General features: G+C 43.8%; 1 protein-coding gene across 8 annotated transcripts in view; it reads right to left on the bottom strand.

Moving 5' to 3' along the window:
- The window catches only part of Tanc1 (tetratricopeptide repeat, ankyrin repeat and coiled-coil containing 1), a 189,412-nt gene that overhangs the window by 126,453 nt on the left and 47,388 nt on the right, over nt 1-15,571 (bottom strand). For all 8 annotated transcript variants that reach the window (XM_021226566.2, XM_021226573.2, XM_013112615.3 and 5 more), the window contains one exon: nt 10,230-10,309. In XM_021226566.2, the coding sequence (XP_021082225.1) occupies nt 10,230-10,290 (61 nt within the window). In that variant the 5' untranslated portion in view covers nt 10,291-10,309. The remainder of the gene's footprint in view (nt 1-10,229; nt 10,310-15,571) is intronic.

Raw genomic sequence — 15,571 nt, 5'->3', positions numbered from 1 at the left:
TTTCTTCTAACCCTTGATTGTCGTCTGGGAAGCTTTCTTCTCCTACAGTGACCAATTCATACCAAAGTGCTCATCTTAGAGAAGGAGAATCACAAACAAACAAACCATGGTATGACGGCACAGTAGGGTATTAGGAAGCTTTTGAAGACTAATGGGTGTGGGTGTGTTTGTGTATGTGTGTGTGTGTGTGTTAAAACAAAAGAAAGTGTCTTGTCTTTTTTTTTTTCCTTTGTCTTTAACTTATTTTCCTAATGGGACATTGCTCCAAAGACCCATATTTAATCTCAATTTTATTATCAGAGAGTCATTTTGTCTAATAAGACAAAGCCTCGCTATGTGGCCCACGCTGGCCTTGAACTCATAGCCATCCTTCCGCCCCAGCCTCCGGGGTGCTGGGGTTACGAGCCTGTGTTTCCACACTTGACTAGAAATGCTAAGTACAACAAACAGTGACCACACTTTGAATGTATTCTTGTTTTATTTTTATAATTTAAAAAAACAAAAACAAACAAAAAGTGAGGGCGGGCATGACGGAAGCACTTGCCACCAGGCCTGATGACCGACTTGAGTTTTTTCCAGCCAGGATTTCTCTGTGTAACAGTCCTGGCTGTCCTGGAATTCACTCTGTAGACCAGGCTAGCCTTGAACTCACAGAGATCCTCCTGCCTCTGCCTCTGCCTCTGCCTCCTGAGTGTTGGGATTAAAGGTTTGTGCTACCACTGCCTGGCATAAGAGAACTCTTTAATATGTGTTTTTTTTTTTTTTTAAAAAACCTATCTCCAAAATAACCAATATAACATTAATCAAAAGCAATGTTAAGTGATAAATTACTATAGAAATTTTTAGAGAGGCAGTTTTTCTTTAACAGTATGAAAAAATAATGGTGTATTTTACCAGTGAATTATGGCATTGCACTTTAAGAACGATAAGTACTATGGCAGATTGCGTCCTCTTCAAAAGTCTCATGCTGAAGCTGTATCATCTCATGCTTAGACATGAGACTGAGCATCAGGTAGACAATTCAGGCTCAACAGCTAGGGGACGCAAGTGCACAGTCCTTGTTAGAGTATAACACGCTTGAAAGAAGGGACCCCGAGATCATGCTGTCCCTCTCTACCAGCAGGCAGGCACGCTAGAAGGCCGCCACCCATCAACCAGTAAAAACCCTCACTATAACCTGACACGCTGGCTCCCAGACCTTCCACCTCCAGAACTGAAAACACATAAACCCTGTTGTTTTAGCCGCCCCACCAAAGATGTTTTGTTATGGCAGCTCAAGCAGATAAGGAAATTCACTATCAAAAATCAAAACAAATTTCACATCTGGTACTTGGAAAAATATTTTCGAAAACAAACTACGGCTATCTAAAAACTGTCCTTCTGGAGAGCCCAAGCCCTCAGAGAAGGCACAATGACATCTAAACTGCTCAGGATGGAGAAGCGAAGCCAAGCACAGTGTGCAGTGACTCCCGCTTGTATCCATAACCCGGAGTTTGCAGCCAGGCTCCTGGCCTTGCTAATTAGCCAGTCCCAGGGCTTAGAAAAACTCCAGATAATCCCAGCACCTATGTCTGGCTGCTCACATCTGCCGATAACTCCAGCTCCAAGGGATGTGACGCCTTCTCCTGGGATCCACAGACACACAGGTAGGAAGAGGCAGAAACATAACACACCCACAAATACAAGCAAATCTTGTTTTAAAGCCTCTGAACAAGAGCCCACACCACTGCAGCTACCCAGTGTCCATTATTCCCCTCGGGGATCAAATCATTCCTGTGTCCTCTGTGTGCTGGAACAGGTATTGTGTCAAATCTAACAGCCTAGATGCTCCCACGCCACCTTAAATAAGGGCAGCTCTTGGCTGAAACCTTAATAATGAGGAATTAAAATCAGCTGTTGAGATACTTGTTTGATTTTTACTCCTAAGACTTTAACCAAAAATGGTAAGTTCAGATCGTCTTCTGCTAAAAGTTGAGCCACCACAGTCTTCTCTGCCGAAACTGTTGGCCAGTACAGGGAGACGGATCAAGTTCTCCACATTTTTGCAGAATAAAAAGAAAAGCTTGAAATTCTCTCCCTAAAATGCAAACAGCTCACATGGAAACTAAAATAAGGTGATTTTATGGAATCATAAAACAAACTGCAAATCTGAAATGAAATCCAATTTGGTAAACAAAAATAAGTATTTTAACTGAATTTCTAATTTATCATTTCACTATTGAAGCCAAGCTTCCTTTTGCATACATACACAACCAACAGGGGCTCAAGGAAAATCGTGGAGAGTTCTGCATGATGATTGGAACAGGAAGTGTCTTCCTGGAGGTCCATATGGAGTGGCAGGTTCTGGGAGATCGTCTTTGCCTTCCCTTTCCTTCCGAGCACAGAGCTTGCTCAAGTAGACGCCACACAGCAAGCAGGATGTTCAGCATGAAGTCATCATGGTCCACATGTGCCAGTGTCCAACACATGACAGACGCCCCACACTTGCCCACTTCCTCTAAAGCGTCCATCCTTTGCTTCCGTAAAGCATGAGAAAGCAACCGGGGAATGAGAGGCCAAGGTCTTCCAAAAATATAGGCCTTCATGAATGAGGATGTGCTAAATGAAGCCTTATAAACTGTATTTAAAAATCTGCCCTCAGATCTGCCTGGCTCCTCCTGAAATCATTTTCGCAAGGGAAGTGGCCTTTCAATTTAATTGCACAAAGAAGTATACAAAGTATTTAATGAAAGCTCAAGGAAAAAAAAAAAAGACACAGGAGAAGAATTTCCAAAGTATAAACTACCATCTAGTAAGCACCAGTAAGCAACTGAGAGCTCACCAGTTACATTATGGAGGAATGGATCAAGGTGAGAGAAACACCTTTATTACCCCCAAATAGACAGCAGGGCCCATGTGTGGGAATGGGAAGCCATCCAAAGAAGCTTCTAGAATATCATTCTTTGCCTGAGATCAGTCCGTTGTTGTGGGAACTTTGTTTATGCCATGGTTTGTTGTCCAACTGAATAGACAATTTGGCTTCATTTTTGCTAAGGTTACCACCTTTCCTTTCTATTTGGATAATGCCTGATAATTATTCCTATTGTATATAGTTTTACTATGTTAGAGTTAGAGCCCTTCCTTTTTAATTAGACAAAAAGGGGGAAGTGTTTTAGGAATTTTGTTTATGTGATGGTCCCTTGCCCAGTTGAATAGAGAGCTTGATTTGGTTAACATTCAACTGGTGGGAATGGATCAGAGTCCTTGGGGAATGGATCAGAGTCCTTGGGGAATGGATCAGAGTCCTTGGGGAATGGATCAGAGTCCTTGGGGAATGGATCAAAGAGTCCTTGGGAAATGGATCAGAGTCCTTGGGGAATGGATCAGAGAGTCCTTGGGGAATGGATCAGAGTCCTTGGGGAATGGATCAGAGTCCTTGGGGAATGGATCAGAGTCCTTGGGGAATGGATCAAAGAGTCCTTGGGAAATGGATCAGAGTCCTTGGGGAATGGATCAGAGAGTCCTTGGGGGAATGGATCAGAGTCCTTGGCAGATGTGGGATTAAGAGAAAGAATGGCCCTGGGGAAGAAGGTCAGACCTGAAGATTTCCAGGCCAAAGGTGGTATATGGGCTGTGATGACTGTCTCGGGTTCTTTTTCTTTTTTGAGACAGGGTTTCTCTGTATTGTTTTGGAGGCTGTCCTGGAACTCGCTCTGTAGACCAGACTGACTCTGCCTCCCGAGTGCTGGGATAAAAGGCGTGTGCCACCAACACCCGATGACTGTCTCAAGTTCTTATATTTGTCCCCTGGTTTTATATTATAATTGACAGAAATCCCTTCATTCAGTCCTGACTTCTCTATAATTCCCAGAGAAGAAGACAATTTTGTCTGATGCCCAGCATAACTAACTCATGGTTGCCTTACTTAGGGTCTCTATTGTAATGAAGTAACATGACCAAAAGCAACCTAGGGAGGAAAGGGTTTATTTCATCTTACACTTCTAGGGAACAGTTCTTCAGTGAGTGAAATTGGAGGCAGGAACCGAAGGCAGGAAACAAAGCAGAGGCCATACTGGCTTGTTCTCCATGGTTTGCTCAGCCTGCTTTCTTATAGAACCCAGTACCAGCAGCCCAGGGGTGGGGTACCACCCCACCTAGGCCCTCTGGCATCAATCATCAATCAAGGAAAATCACCACAGGCTTGCCCACAGGCCACTCCGGGGAGGGCATTCTCTCTAATGGAGTTTCCTCTTCCCAAATGACTCCAGCCCATGCCAAGCTGACAATACTAGCCAGTACAATGGTGCACAACCATTGTTTGGGAGGCAGAGACAGGAGAGTTGCAAACCGAGCTATCTAGCAAGTTTAAGGGTACTCAGGATCTGCATCTCCTCTGTCCTTTAAGCTGCCACAGCTTTCTCGAAAAGAACAATGAATATCTAACAGAAAGTAAGCTAGGTAGAAAGTATCTCTCTCTCTCTCTCTCTCTCTCTCTCTCTCTCTCTCTCTCTCTCTCTCTCTCTCTCTCTCTCTCTCTCTCTCATTTCTTGTTTTTCAAGGCAGGGTTTCTCTGTATAAACAGCCCTGGCTGTACTGGAACTCACTCTATAGACCAGGCTGCCCTTGAACTCACAAAGATCTGCCTGTCTCTACCTCCCAGTGCTGGGATTAAGGGTGCGTGCCACCACGGCCCAGTTGAAAGAATTCAACCTGAACAATATCGCCATAAGAAAGTTTGCCCAAGTTTCGGTTATTCCAGAGGTGATCAAGTTGAGATTTGAATTTTGTGATCACTAATTCCAAAGTCTGGTGTTTTGGTTTGTTTGTAGGTTTTGTGTGTCTGAAAAAAACAAAGAAAATAAACAATGCAGGAACCTACCACACCCTGAGGAAAGCTACATTCCAATCCACTGTGCTTAAGCCAGAGATGGACACTTCATACAGCTATTCAAATGTTCTGGTAAAGAGAAACACATTACCTTGAGAAGGAATTCTTTCTGGTTACTGTGTTGCTGCAGAAATATTTTGTAGTCTCTTAACAGAAGATACCAAATGGCCACATCTCAACACTATGGTCGATGCACCAAATTCCTAAATAATGGTCCACAGCCGCAGAAAGCGGGCAACGGAGCACAGAATAATCAAAAGCAGCCTCATATTTTCTGGATGAAACAAAGCATCGTTTATATTGAGGCATTTTTAGAAGGTACCACCGAAAGCCAGAAGGCAGCCTGGAATGGCTTAAAATACCAAGTTTAACAATCACATCAATGGCTTTTAGACTTTGGAGGGGACAACAGCTTCCTTTTGCTTTGAATTCAAAGTGAAGAAAGAAATGCAAAACAAACCAACTAATTGGGTACTCACACAGGCTGAGAAACTATCCGCTGTCTTAATTAACACATTACAAGTGTGTTTAGCCAACCACCTGGCTCTTAGTGATGGAAAAGGTGAAGGCCAAAGCTTCTTAATAAACTGCTCTAAACTAAGATCATTTCTTTAACTCACACTTGCACACATAGACACAGAGAGAGAGAGAGAGAGAGAGAGAGAGAGAGAGAGAGAGAGAGAGAGAGAGAGAGAGAGAGAGAGAGAGAGAGAGAGCGCTAAAAGCTGGTGAAGGAAGAGATACAAACGGCAAGTGCCCAGTCCCTTCCTATGGAAGGCAGGAGATCGTCCATAAGAAGAACAAAACTCTTGTTTTTTTTAAAAGGAAAACAAGCCATTATCTACTGTGAACTTTAATTATATTAGGTATCAGATAAAAGTGTGTCTCATTTCTTGACAGCAAGAACAGAGACACAAAAGCCTAGCTAAGCCAGCTGCTTGCTGTGACGTGTGGCTATTATCATGTGTGACACTGAGTACCTGGAGGGAAGAGACCCTCCCAGTGTCTCAGACCTAAGAATCAGCCCGACGGTGTATGGGCTGACAGGAGGCAAAATTCCCCCTGCCTCACGGACATGAAGAAAATTACACACACACTCTTCCAGCTTCAGCGCAGACAGGACCCAGGCATGCGACCCAGGCTTGGCCACTTTAAAGTACTTCCCAGTTTCCAATTCTCCTTCCCCAGGCCTAAACCTGCTCCCTGCCACATGAATTTTGACATCAATTTTATGCTGTGTTGGAAAAAAGAAGCACAGGATGTTTAAGGAGGTCAAAATGTTCTTCTATATGATCATACAATGTATTTCTCTAAGCCACAGGACGTAGACACCTACAGATGGGCCCTGGTATAAACTATCTTTGCATCATTGTGAGTGCTGTGTGACAGATAAGCCCAATGAAGCATTCTGGTGTGACTGTTTTTAATAGAAGCCACGCACATGTGGGGGGAGCGGCTGCACCTTCTAACAAGTCAATTTTACTGTAAGTCTAAAGCAACCCCTTTCAAAAACTTTAAAAAAGAAAGTTGTCAAAACCAAAAAGCTGTTGTGAGAGCAGGTTTCAACCAGGAGTGAAGCATATTTCAAGGCTTTTATCCCCAGGACTACAAGAACCAACAACAAATGCGGGATTTCATCAGAGAGTAAAAGAACTATACAGATAATTTTAGGAAAACTAGTTAGCTTAGAATAATAAACATTTAAGTGTATGCCTATATACTGAGATATCTAATATTTCTTCGTATTCAGTCAAGTCTTGAGTCATCAATATTTTTATTTTGCATCTCGATATAAAGCTTGCACTTTTATTATTAAAGACTTTTGCTGTTACAACATGGAACATTATTTCTTTTCTCTAGAGAAGAGAGGCTGGCTACTTCTGCTGGGTTACTATGCATTCCACACTCTTATTAGGTTAGGCTCTCTCATCAGATACTCCTGACTGAATATAGCAGCTAACCCTTTTTTTTTTTTTTTTTCCAAAACAGGGTTTCTCTGTATTGTTTTGGAGCCTGTCCTGGAACTCGCTCAGTAGATCAGGCTGATCTCAAACTCACAGAGATCCACCTGCCTCTGCCTCCCGAGTGCTGGGATTAAAGGTGTGCGCCACCAACGTGCGGCAGTTAACCCATTTTAATAACAGCTTAGTAAGAGTTGAATGAAAATCATCTGGTTAGGCTAGATTGAAATCAAGAAATAGGAGTAGGTGGCAAAACTCTGAAGGGCTTTGGGATAAAGGTGATGCCTTGTGGAACTGTTTTAAATCAAAACTACTGTGAAAACAGGAAAAAAGATAGATGTCTTAGTCTAACATGCCTTTCTTCTTTGGCTAAATACTGAATTTTTTTAAAAATTACATTTATATGTGTATTGCATGTGCGGGCATGGGAGTCCACACATGTGGACATATAGGACGACATTCGGAAGTTAATTCTCTCTTTCCAGAATCAAATGCAGTCATCCTTCAGGCTTGGGAGCAGGCATCTCACCAGCTGAGCCATCTAGGCAGCCCTTAGTATTCATCTTTGCTCCCAAAGATCTAGTCCAAGGCCAAGAAACAGATGGGGCTCGTTTTTTACAGAAGGAACTTCAACAAGGCCGAAGAGAACATGGGTCCCAAAAACACTCCAAGTTTTTGATATTTCAATCCCCAACATGCCTCTCCAGCTTCAAGAAACTGTTTGCCCATCTACATGCATAAATAAAAATGTATAATCATTTTCGAGGGAATTTTGCTAATTCTAGAGTTCAGTCAAATGGGATTCAATCTCACATTTTAATAACTACATGCACGCACGCACGCACACATACAATTTGAGTCTCAACACTTGCTAACTTTTCCCACCCAGCTTAAGGTAGATACATAGGATATATTCTTTTCAGGACAGAGGCTGGAGGAAAAGCTTTTCAGTACTTCTGGGGATACAGCTCAGCTACAGAATGCTCACTTGTAGGCTGAGAGTCCTGGGCTGAGTCCTTAGCTGTGGCTGTGAGGAAGAGCTGCTAATGGCCTCGGGTGGTGAACCAGGATTGTAATCCTAGCAACTGGGAGGCAGAGGCAGAGGCAGAGGCAGGAAGAGCATAAACTCAAAGCCAGGCTGGGCTGAGTGCAAAAACCTTGCCTCAGAAACAACACCAAAATTGAAACAAACGGTGGCAGTGGCCCGAACCTTTAATACCAGCACACGGGAGGCAGAGGCAGGCGGGAATCTCTGAGTTGGAGGCTAGCCTCATCTACTGAGCGAGTTTCAGGGCAGCCAGGGCTACACAGAGAAACCCTGCCTTGAAAACCAAAGACAAACAAACAAACAAAATAGCTTTTAATTGGAAACAGCACTGCAAAGCCATTTCATGAAGGAGAAGTTCCCGGAGTCTCACAACTGTCTCAGACCTGTTAGCTTTAACTTAGAGAAAAACTCAGCTAGGATCCCATTACATGATGAGAGTTGGCACAGAACTCAACAAAGAAGTTGTCAAATTCCAAGTATTTACCCAAATCTTTTTACATAACGTCATCTGGATGTAAAATCCCAACTGCTTTGTTCCCAACACAACACAAACCAGGTTCCAGTTAACAGCAAAGAACACAGACCATACAGATGCTTTATACAAAATGTTCCCATTATATTTTCAAGTCGGTGTACCCTAGTGAAAAAACCCAGAGTGTGGGAACTATTACAAAGACAGGACTCACAGAAAAAGCAGTAGTTACTCTTAAGAGGCCAGAGGGAGACTTAAACCCCAAGTCCCATGTTTTGAAACTGGAAACCTTTCAAAGGCAAACTATGCTTGCTGCCTAGCCGGCCTGAAGGGCAGGTGTTGAACATCATTTAAACTTATTTCCCATGGCCCTGGCACTGTGGAAGGGGCGGGTCTTTGTTGAGAGACTCAGTTACTCTATAGGGAATTTGGCTTGCAGACCATGGTCTTGGGAGGGAGTGGGGGTGGTTACCTGTTTGCTTGGCAGCTCCATCCCAAGACAGCTTAGGATCTACGTTTATGCTAAAACTTAGCAAAGGTTTTGAAGGCAACAAATACAGTCTCTAAAATTAGTATCAGATGAGCCAAAACTTTGAGAAAAAAAATTAACTGCCTTCAGAAAAATAATGAGAAAGACATTTTGGCCCTGACCCAACAAAGAATGAATGTGCCCCTAGAAAGAAATTATGTGAACTAAAATTTCTCCATAGTAACAATTCTAATTAATTATTCAAAGCTAGGGGTTGATTTTCTAAGGTTATGAGCTAACTATGAAGCCTTCTGTTTATATCATTAAAATCTGCTTCCTTCTATTCTTTGTATCTGTTTACCCAGGCATTAATGAGAAGTGTGCAATAGAATCCTAACAGCAACCTTGTAATAAAGGCTTCTCTTTTGAGGTGAGTTTGCCACTTTGCAGGCTTGGTCTCAGGGACAATTAGTAATAAGTAGAAACTTTATTTAGGTCCCACATAGTCAAAGCATTTAGAGGTCTACTGAGTCCCTTATAAAAGCAGGGAGACAAATTAGCAATACATAAGGTCTTTTTAATTAAAAGTTAAGTATAATTGATTACTCTAAGTTTACTTATCTATGGTATTGTAACAGAAAAACTGAAATATTACTTGATATTAATTTTAAAAGGAGCCATTTGCCAACAAGAGTAGATTTCACATGAGTTTAAAGACTGGCTTGCAGGGTAGTTCCAAAAGCACCACACATAGACTTTCTATCAAGAGGAACTGGAACACAAGACAGACTGGTGACCACAACAACCACAGGTTACCACGTGGAATGTGATATTATTCGGGTCACAATGGCCAAGTATGCACCAAAACACTGCAGACAGAAAGGGAAACCAAAGCCAAGTTAAGTCACTCCTCTCACAGTGAGTGAGCAGTCTGGCATTATGCGGGGCTACACCTGTTAGGAATAAAACTCGATACTCAAAAACACAAGAGCCAGTCAGGCAACAGTTGGTCAGACGTAAAACTCAACTCCATGTGGGACAAGGGAAAAAGACTTTCTAGAAATCAAATTCCTAAACACAACTGGTATCCTTCAGTGTCTTTAACTATGCTTCTGGAGCTGAATGACTGGTTAAAGTCATGAACCTTTAACATTTTGGGGGGAAGGGTTTGGTTCAAAACTGAAACTTCTTACCAACATCGCTTCACATAAAAAAAAAAAAAGCTAACTTAAGAACTAGAGTCCTCACAGCATCCAGGACACCGCTTAGTCTGCATGTCTCTGAACTAGTCTCAAAGGGGTGGGGTTTGGCCGCCCCGAGCCGAGCCACCCACTGTAGCAGCCCGAGTCATTTTTGCACACATACATACATACATACATACATACATACATACATACATACATACTACATACCTGTCTCCTTCTTGCTTCCCTTTCCTCCCTCTCGGCTCTTCTTCAGCACAGCTTTCAGCATGGTCAACACTCTTTTGTCTCTAAAGAGAAAAGGGAAGGAGTTAAATGCAGGAAACACGGGGACTATCGCTTGCGTAGCGGCCTCATGTCTAACTCGTGTGCAGGAAAGATTCCTCAGGATAACCTAGAAGTACCTTGAGATTCATATGAATCTCCTATGAATAAACATGAGGGGGGAAACTAAGCGGCAGAGACGAGAGGAATGCTTTATAGCCTTCCATGAAGACATCAGAAGTTCACTGTCATGCTATAAAAGCTACAACCACCACACGCACTGCATTCCCTGAATTCCACATCTAATTAGGGTTATGGGGCTAAACCTGGGGCCACGGCTAGTAGTAAGAGATTTGGCAAGGTAACAGAATTTGCCAGCTCCAGTTCTCAAAAACAAAAAGAAAAGAAAACACGAAATCGCCACGATGACGGTTAATAAGAAAGAAGCTGCATGGGTAAAAGAAATGTTTTACAGGTGCCACTAATTATAAACCCACAAAAACCATTTTGGAAGGTTACTGGGTTGGAACATACCTTGCAAGCATTTGCAAACTAAATACAGATGGAACCCATTTTAACCCTGATGCCAGGTGGCCCAATTAAACAGTGCATACTCCCGTGCATTTTTACTATATATAGTGATGACTTTGGGAAGGAGACGAGGAGAAAAGGCCTGTGGATGGCTGCTGAGTCCTTTGAAAGAATGAATTGCATTTTGCACGGGGAGGTTGAACTGAGTTTGTAAAAACAACACAATGGCCCAGGATTAAGATGAAACTGGAAACGATCTCGGCAACAAGAAACAACGGGACTATTGTTTCCTCATGAAACTGATGCACCACGAAGAAGGCAGAAGGCAGGCCAAGCAGTGCCAAGCCCACAAGGATGGGGGTGGGGGAGCATGAAGACGGGTGAAGACTTCCACCAGAGAAGGAACCCCGAACCTGCCTAGCTTGAGAGCTTCAGACGGCCTCTGCGTGACAAGCCACATCTCGATGCCCAGAGTACAGCAGTTTTGTGGAGCCCACAGAGAAGGATAAGGAGTCTTGATGTGCTGCCATCCAGAGTCACAACACAGGCAAGCTGGGTGACCTTCCTTATCATGTGGTCCCAGTCTGTGTTTATTTTTCCAAGCCTTTGTTTTACCAACGAAGAAGAAACAGACCCTGGGAGACTGAGTCCACCCGGGGGTCACTCAGCTAATTAACAGCAAGGCCTGATTCCAAATGTGCAGGGTTCCAGCTGGGCTCTGCCTCCTTAGCAGGCTCGTCTTCCTCAGCAGGCTGTCAGAGCCTGGCAGGCTGGCCTCTCCTCTCAGAGCAGTGAAAGCTTTGGGCAAACAAACAAAACTGGAAGATTTTAGGAGGAGAATACCTAGAAAGCCACAGTGGTCATCAGGGTTAAACCTGCCTGCAAACAGAGCCTTACACACAAAAGGAGCACCGCTCAGGCCCGGTCCTGCCGATGAAATTCTTCTAGAATCTGCAGAGCATCTTTCCATGTGGAGCTCCCCCGGAAACACTAGTTTCTCCTGGCAGCTGTGCTCAAAACAAGGCAAAGTGGTGTGGTGTTTTCAAAAGGCCATGAAAGCCATGGTGGTATACGCCTGTAATCTCAGTGGCCAGGAAGCTGGGGCAAGGGGATCACCAGTTTCAGGTCAGCCTGGGCTACCCAGCAAGACTTTCTCTATAGAGTTTTTGGTGGTTGGTTGGTTGGTTGGTTGGTTGGTTGGTTGGTTGGTTGGTTGGTTGGTTTTTAATTTGAAGGAGTCAAGTCAAAATAAAACAATGTATACCTAATAAGCATACAAATTTTCTTCTTCAAATCAACTGTCTGGGTTTGTAACTCAGTGGAAACCACACACCTAAAAATGGTAAACACCAGCAGAACCATGCCATAAGTTTTTTATAGGCCCCTCATACATGCTGTGGTGGCTCTCGAAGAGAGACCTGTGCTTGACCCGCTGGCCAGTTCAGGCTACATATGTTCACAGAGCTGCCCTTAATTAGCCATCAGGTCATTCCTAGCTTGCAGCAGAAGTACCATGCTACCCACCATGCTGCAGAGTAAGCTCTAGGTGACACTGATTTTTGGCACCTCATTCCAGACGTCCCACAGGCTTGTGTCAGGAGCTCAGCTGTTTTTAGCTTAGATCTACATTAGCGGTCTTAGTGCAACAGACTATCAAATATCTACTGTAAAATTTTCTTCTAGGTTCCTACTTTTCTACTAATAGCTGACTTGGGGGAAAAGTTTACATTTTATCCTAAAAGCTGTTCAAAACAATGACATGGGAAAATGGATCATATGTGGATACAAAATAAGTCTGCTACTACTATGATAGCATGTGTACACATGTACGTATATGTGTACACACACACACACACACACACACACACACACACACACACACACACACACACACACGAAACGGGGAAAACAAAGACTTCCCAGCAAATTAAATTCTGAAATCAACAAAAATCCAACTGAGCCATGCAAAGTCAGTTGGCCCAAAATCCATGAGGGACAGCCAAAAAAGAAGCCATAATAAGAAACCAGGCTAACACTGTATCCTTCAGAAGGACATCTAGCATACCTGACTGTACCTGTGTCTTTGAACTTACATACACACACCCATGCACAGGTCTGGAAACAGATACAGCTGTCTCAAGAACCGTGTTAAGTGGCGGTATGATAGAACTAACCCCCTCTGATCACACGCCATTCTCTCCACGAAGCACCTAACGTGGCCTCTCCTTTAACCCACCGTCTGCCCACTACGGTGGGCTATTCCAGTCACACGACGGTTTGATTTGCTGGCAGACATGATAATGGGAGCAAATTAATAAGTTGGTGTTCTGAATTTAAATAAACGCTCTTGTGAGCTCTGTTTTAGTGGACGTCACTTTGCCAAGTCAGAATAGTAGTGAGTTCCTTGAGCCCAGTGAGAGGACCAGAGAAGACAGCAGAAATTCTTCGATGGCGATGGCACCAAGAGGTGCCCTCAGAACACATCCCTTGTTCAGCACACACTTCCTCTCCAGTGGGCAACCGCTGTCAGTCCCCTCCCTCTGACGGTGTGAACACTGCCTTGACATGAACCAAGCAGAGAAGACGTGGATTCCGGCCCCCACCCCACCTGATTCCAGACACAGAAATTCAGATGCGAGGGACGAAAGCCCAGCACACTTAAAAGAAACTGCCAGAAGATCTCGGGCTACTCAGACAGAGCTATGCATGCTACAAGGAAGTGCTGAGGAGCAAGTATTACGAAGTAGAGCTCAAGCCATGGCCTTTATCTTAACTGCAAACACCATGAATGACACCAAAGGCACGGATGTAAGTAGCCAAGTAGGAACCCTCCCTTAATTTCTGCCCTGGGAAACAGAAGCTTCCATGGAAGGATGCGGAACAAGTGTAGAGTTGGACTCCTTTAATCAGAGTCAGGCCAGCCTGGTCTACAGAGCGAGTTCCAGGACAGCCAGGGCTAACACAGAGAAACCCTGTTTCTAAAGAACCTTGTTTTGAGTTGCACGCCTGTAGTCTCAGCACTTGGGAGGGTGAAAAGGGTCACCACGAGTCTGAGGCCATCCCAGCTACATAGTGAGAGGCTGCATCCAAAGAAGAGGACAAGATGGTGACACACTTCAAAGCTGGGCTTGGCAGCTCACAACTCTAAGGCTATCCATCTGGAAGCCCGAAGCAAAAGAATTGTAAGATCGAGGCCTGCCAAGACTACATAGTGAGGGCCTGAATGCATGCATAATATTTACAGCTTTAAGTTAGACACTCTTGATCTGGGGATAATGGTGGGAGACTACCAGCCCAATCTGCTCATGATCCCATCCCTGGGGGGGATAGGAGGGGTAGGGGAAGACAGAAAGGCAGGGAGGGGGCAGGGGGAAGGGGAGGAAGAGAGGGGGGATAGGGGGAGACAGACAGACAGACAGACAGACAGACAGACAGACAGATAATGTATTTTGAGGAAGAAAATGTAAGACAGAAGTATGATCTTTTCTTTGCTCACTATAAGATTCATGGCTGACAGACACCTCAATAGCAGACAGACTGACAGGAGGAAAGTCAAAGTCTTATGTGACATGGAAGCATTCCCAAATGAAGACCCAAAGAGTCAGGACAATTGAGTTTTTAATGCTTGGGTGTGATATTGACCAATGGTGGTAAACTTGGAGGAACACAGTAAGGCCCATGCTTCCTGCTCCCTAAGGGGCAAGATCTCTGGAATGGGGGTCTTAGTGACCTACTAAGGTGAGATAATAAGAAAATTCCTTCACAGTCATACAAGAGGCACTGACCTTCTTGCTGCTGTTGTTATCATCTGGCAAGGGGTTAGATTTTAAGACGCCATGTTACAAAGCCCAACTAAAGAACAGAGTAACCTTTAGGCTACTAGATAAAATTAACAGAGGCAAGTTTCCCATGACGTTCATTTAAAAGAAAATCAGGGGTGAATCATTACCCCTAGAAGGCTGATATCCTAGGGTCAACTAGATTTCCTTATTTGTTACAATCAATCACTTGACATCTTGAGTTTCGAATTCATCTAGGGAGCTGGTGGAACTTGCCACGTAAGCATGAAAACTTGAATTTAAGTCCCCAGAATCCACAGAAAGCCAGAAAAGCCAGACAAGACATTTACAATCCCAGTGTTCCTATAGTAGGATTGGAGACAGAAGAGGAGAATCTCTGGGAGATCATGGCCAGCTAGTCTGTTGGCTATAGTAATAAATAAGAGACCTATCTCAAACAAGGCAGGTGAGAACTGACCACACACACACACACACACACACACACACACACACACACACACGCACGCACGCACGCACGCTCACACACCATATATGCATACATGTATGTGCACACACGACAACAAAAATGCACCAAAATTCTCTAGAAGTTAAGCTAATCATCAAAAGTTCTAACTTTGGGTATTTCTCCTTGAGCTCATCAAGTCTTTGGGGACAGACACAATGCCCTTTCATACAGCAGAAAATGTGCAGTACATGGTATACTCTATCTGTCATAGAACAGAACCCCCTAGGAAATCAACAAGAAAAATTCAAAAGAAGGTAAAATCCATCACAGTTGTCAATCACAAGTCATGGAGTAATACTAGCTCTAAAGGGCTTGCTTCTGAGGCAGCATGCACATTGCCTGTCTATGCAGCATTGAGACAACCTCCTAGCAGAGGGCAGAGACTCTGTTTACTCTTGAACAGATCCAAACAGAAGCCAGAACACAGGCTCCACACCCACTATGTTCTCAGT

The sequence above is a fragment of the Mesocricetus auratus genome, unplaced genomic scaffold (assembly GCF_017639785.1).
Source record: "Mesocricetus auratus isolate SY011 unplaced genomic scaffold, BCM_Maur_2.0 Super-Scaffold_100004, whole genome shotgun sequence".
In the NCBI taxonomy this organism is placed as follows: domain Eukaryota; kingdom Metazoa; phylum Chordata; class Mammalia; order Rodentia; family Cricetidae; genus Mesocricetus; species Mesocricetus auratus.
The sequence above is the reverse complement of the archived record's forward strand: the minus strand, read 5'-3'. Positions and strand labels throughout refer to the sequence as shown.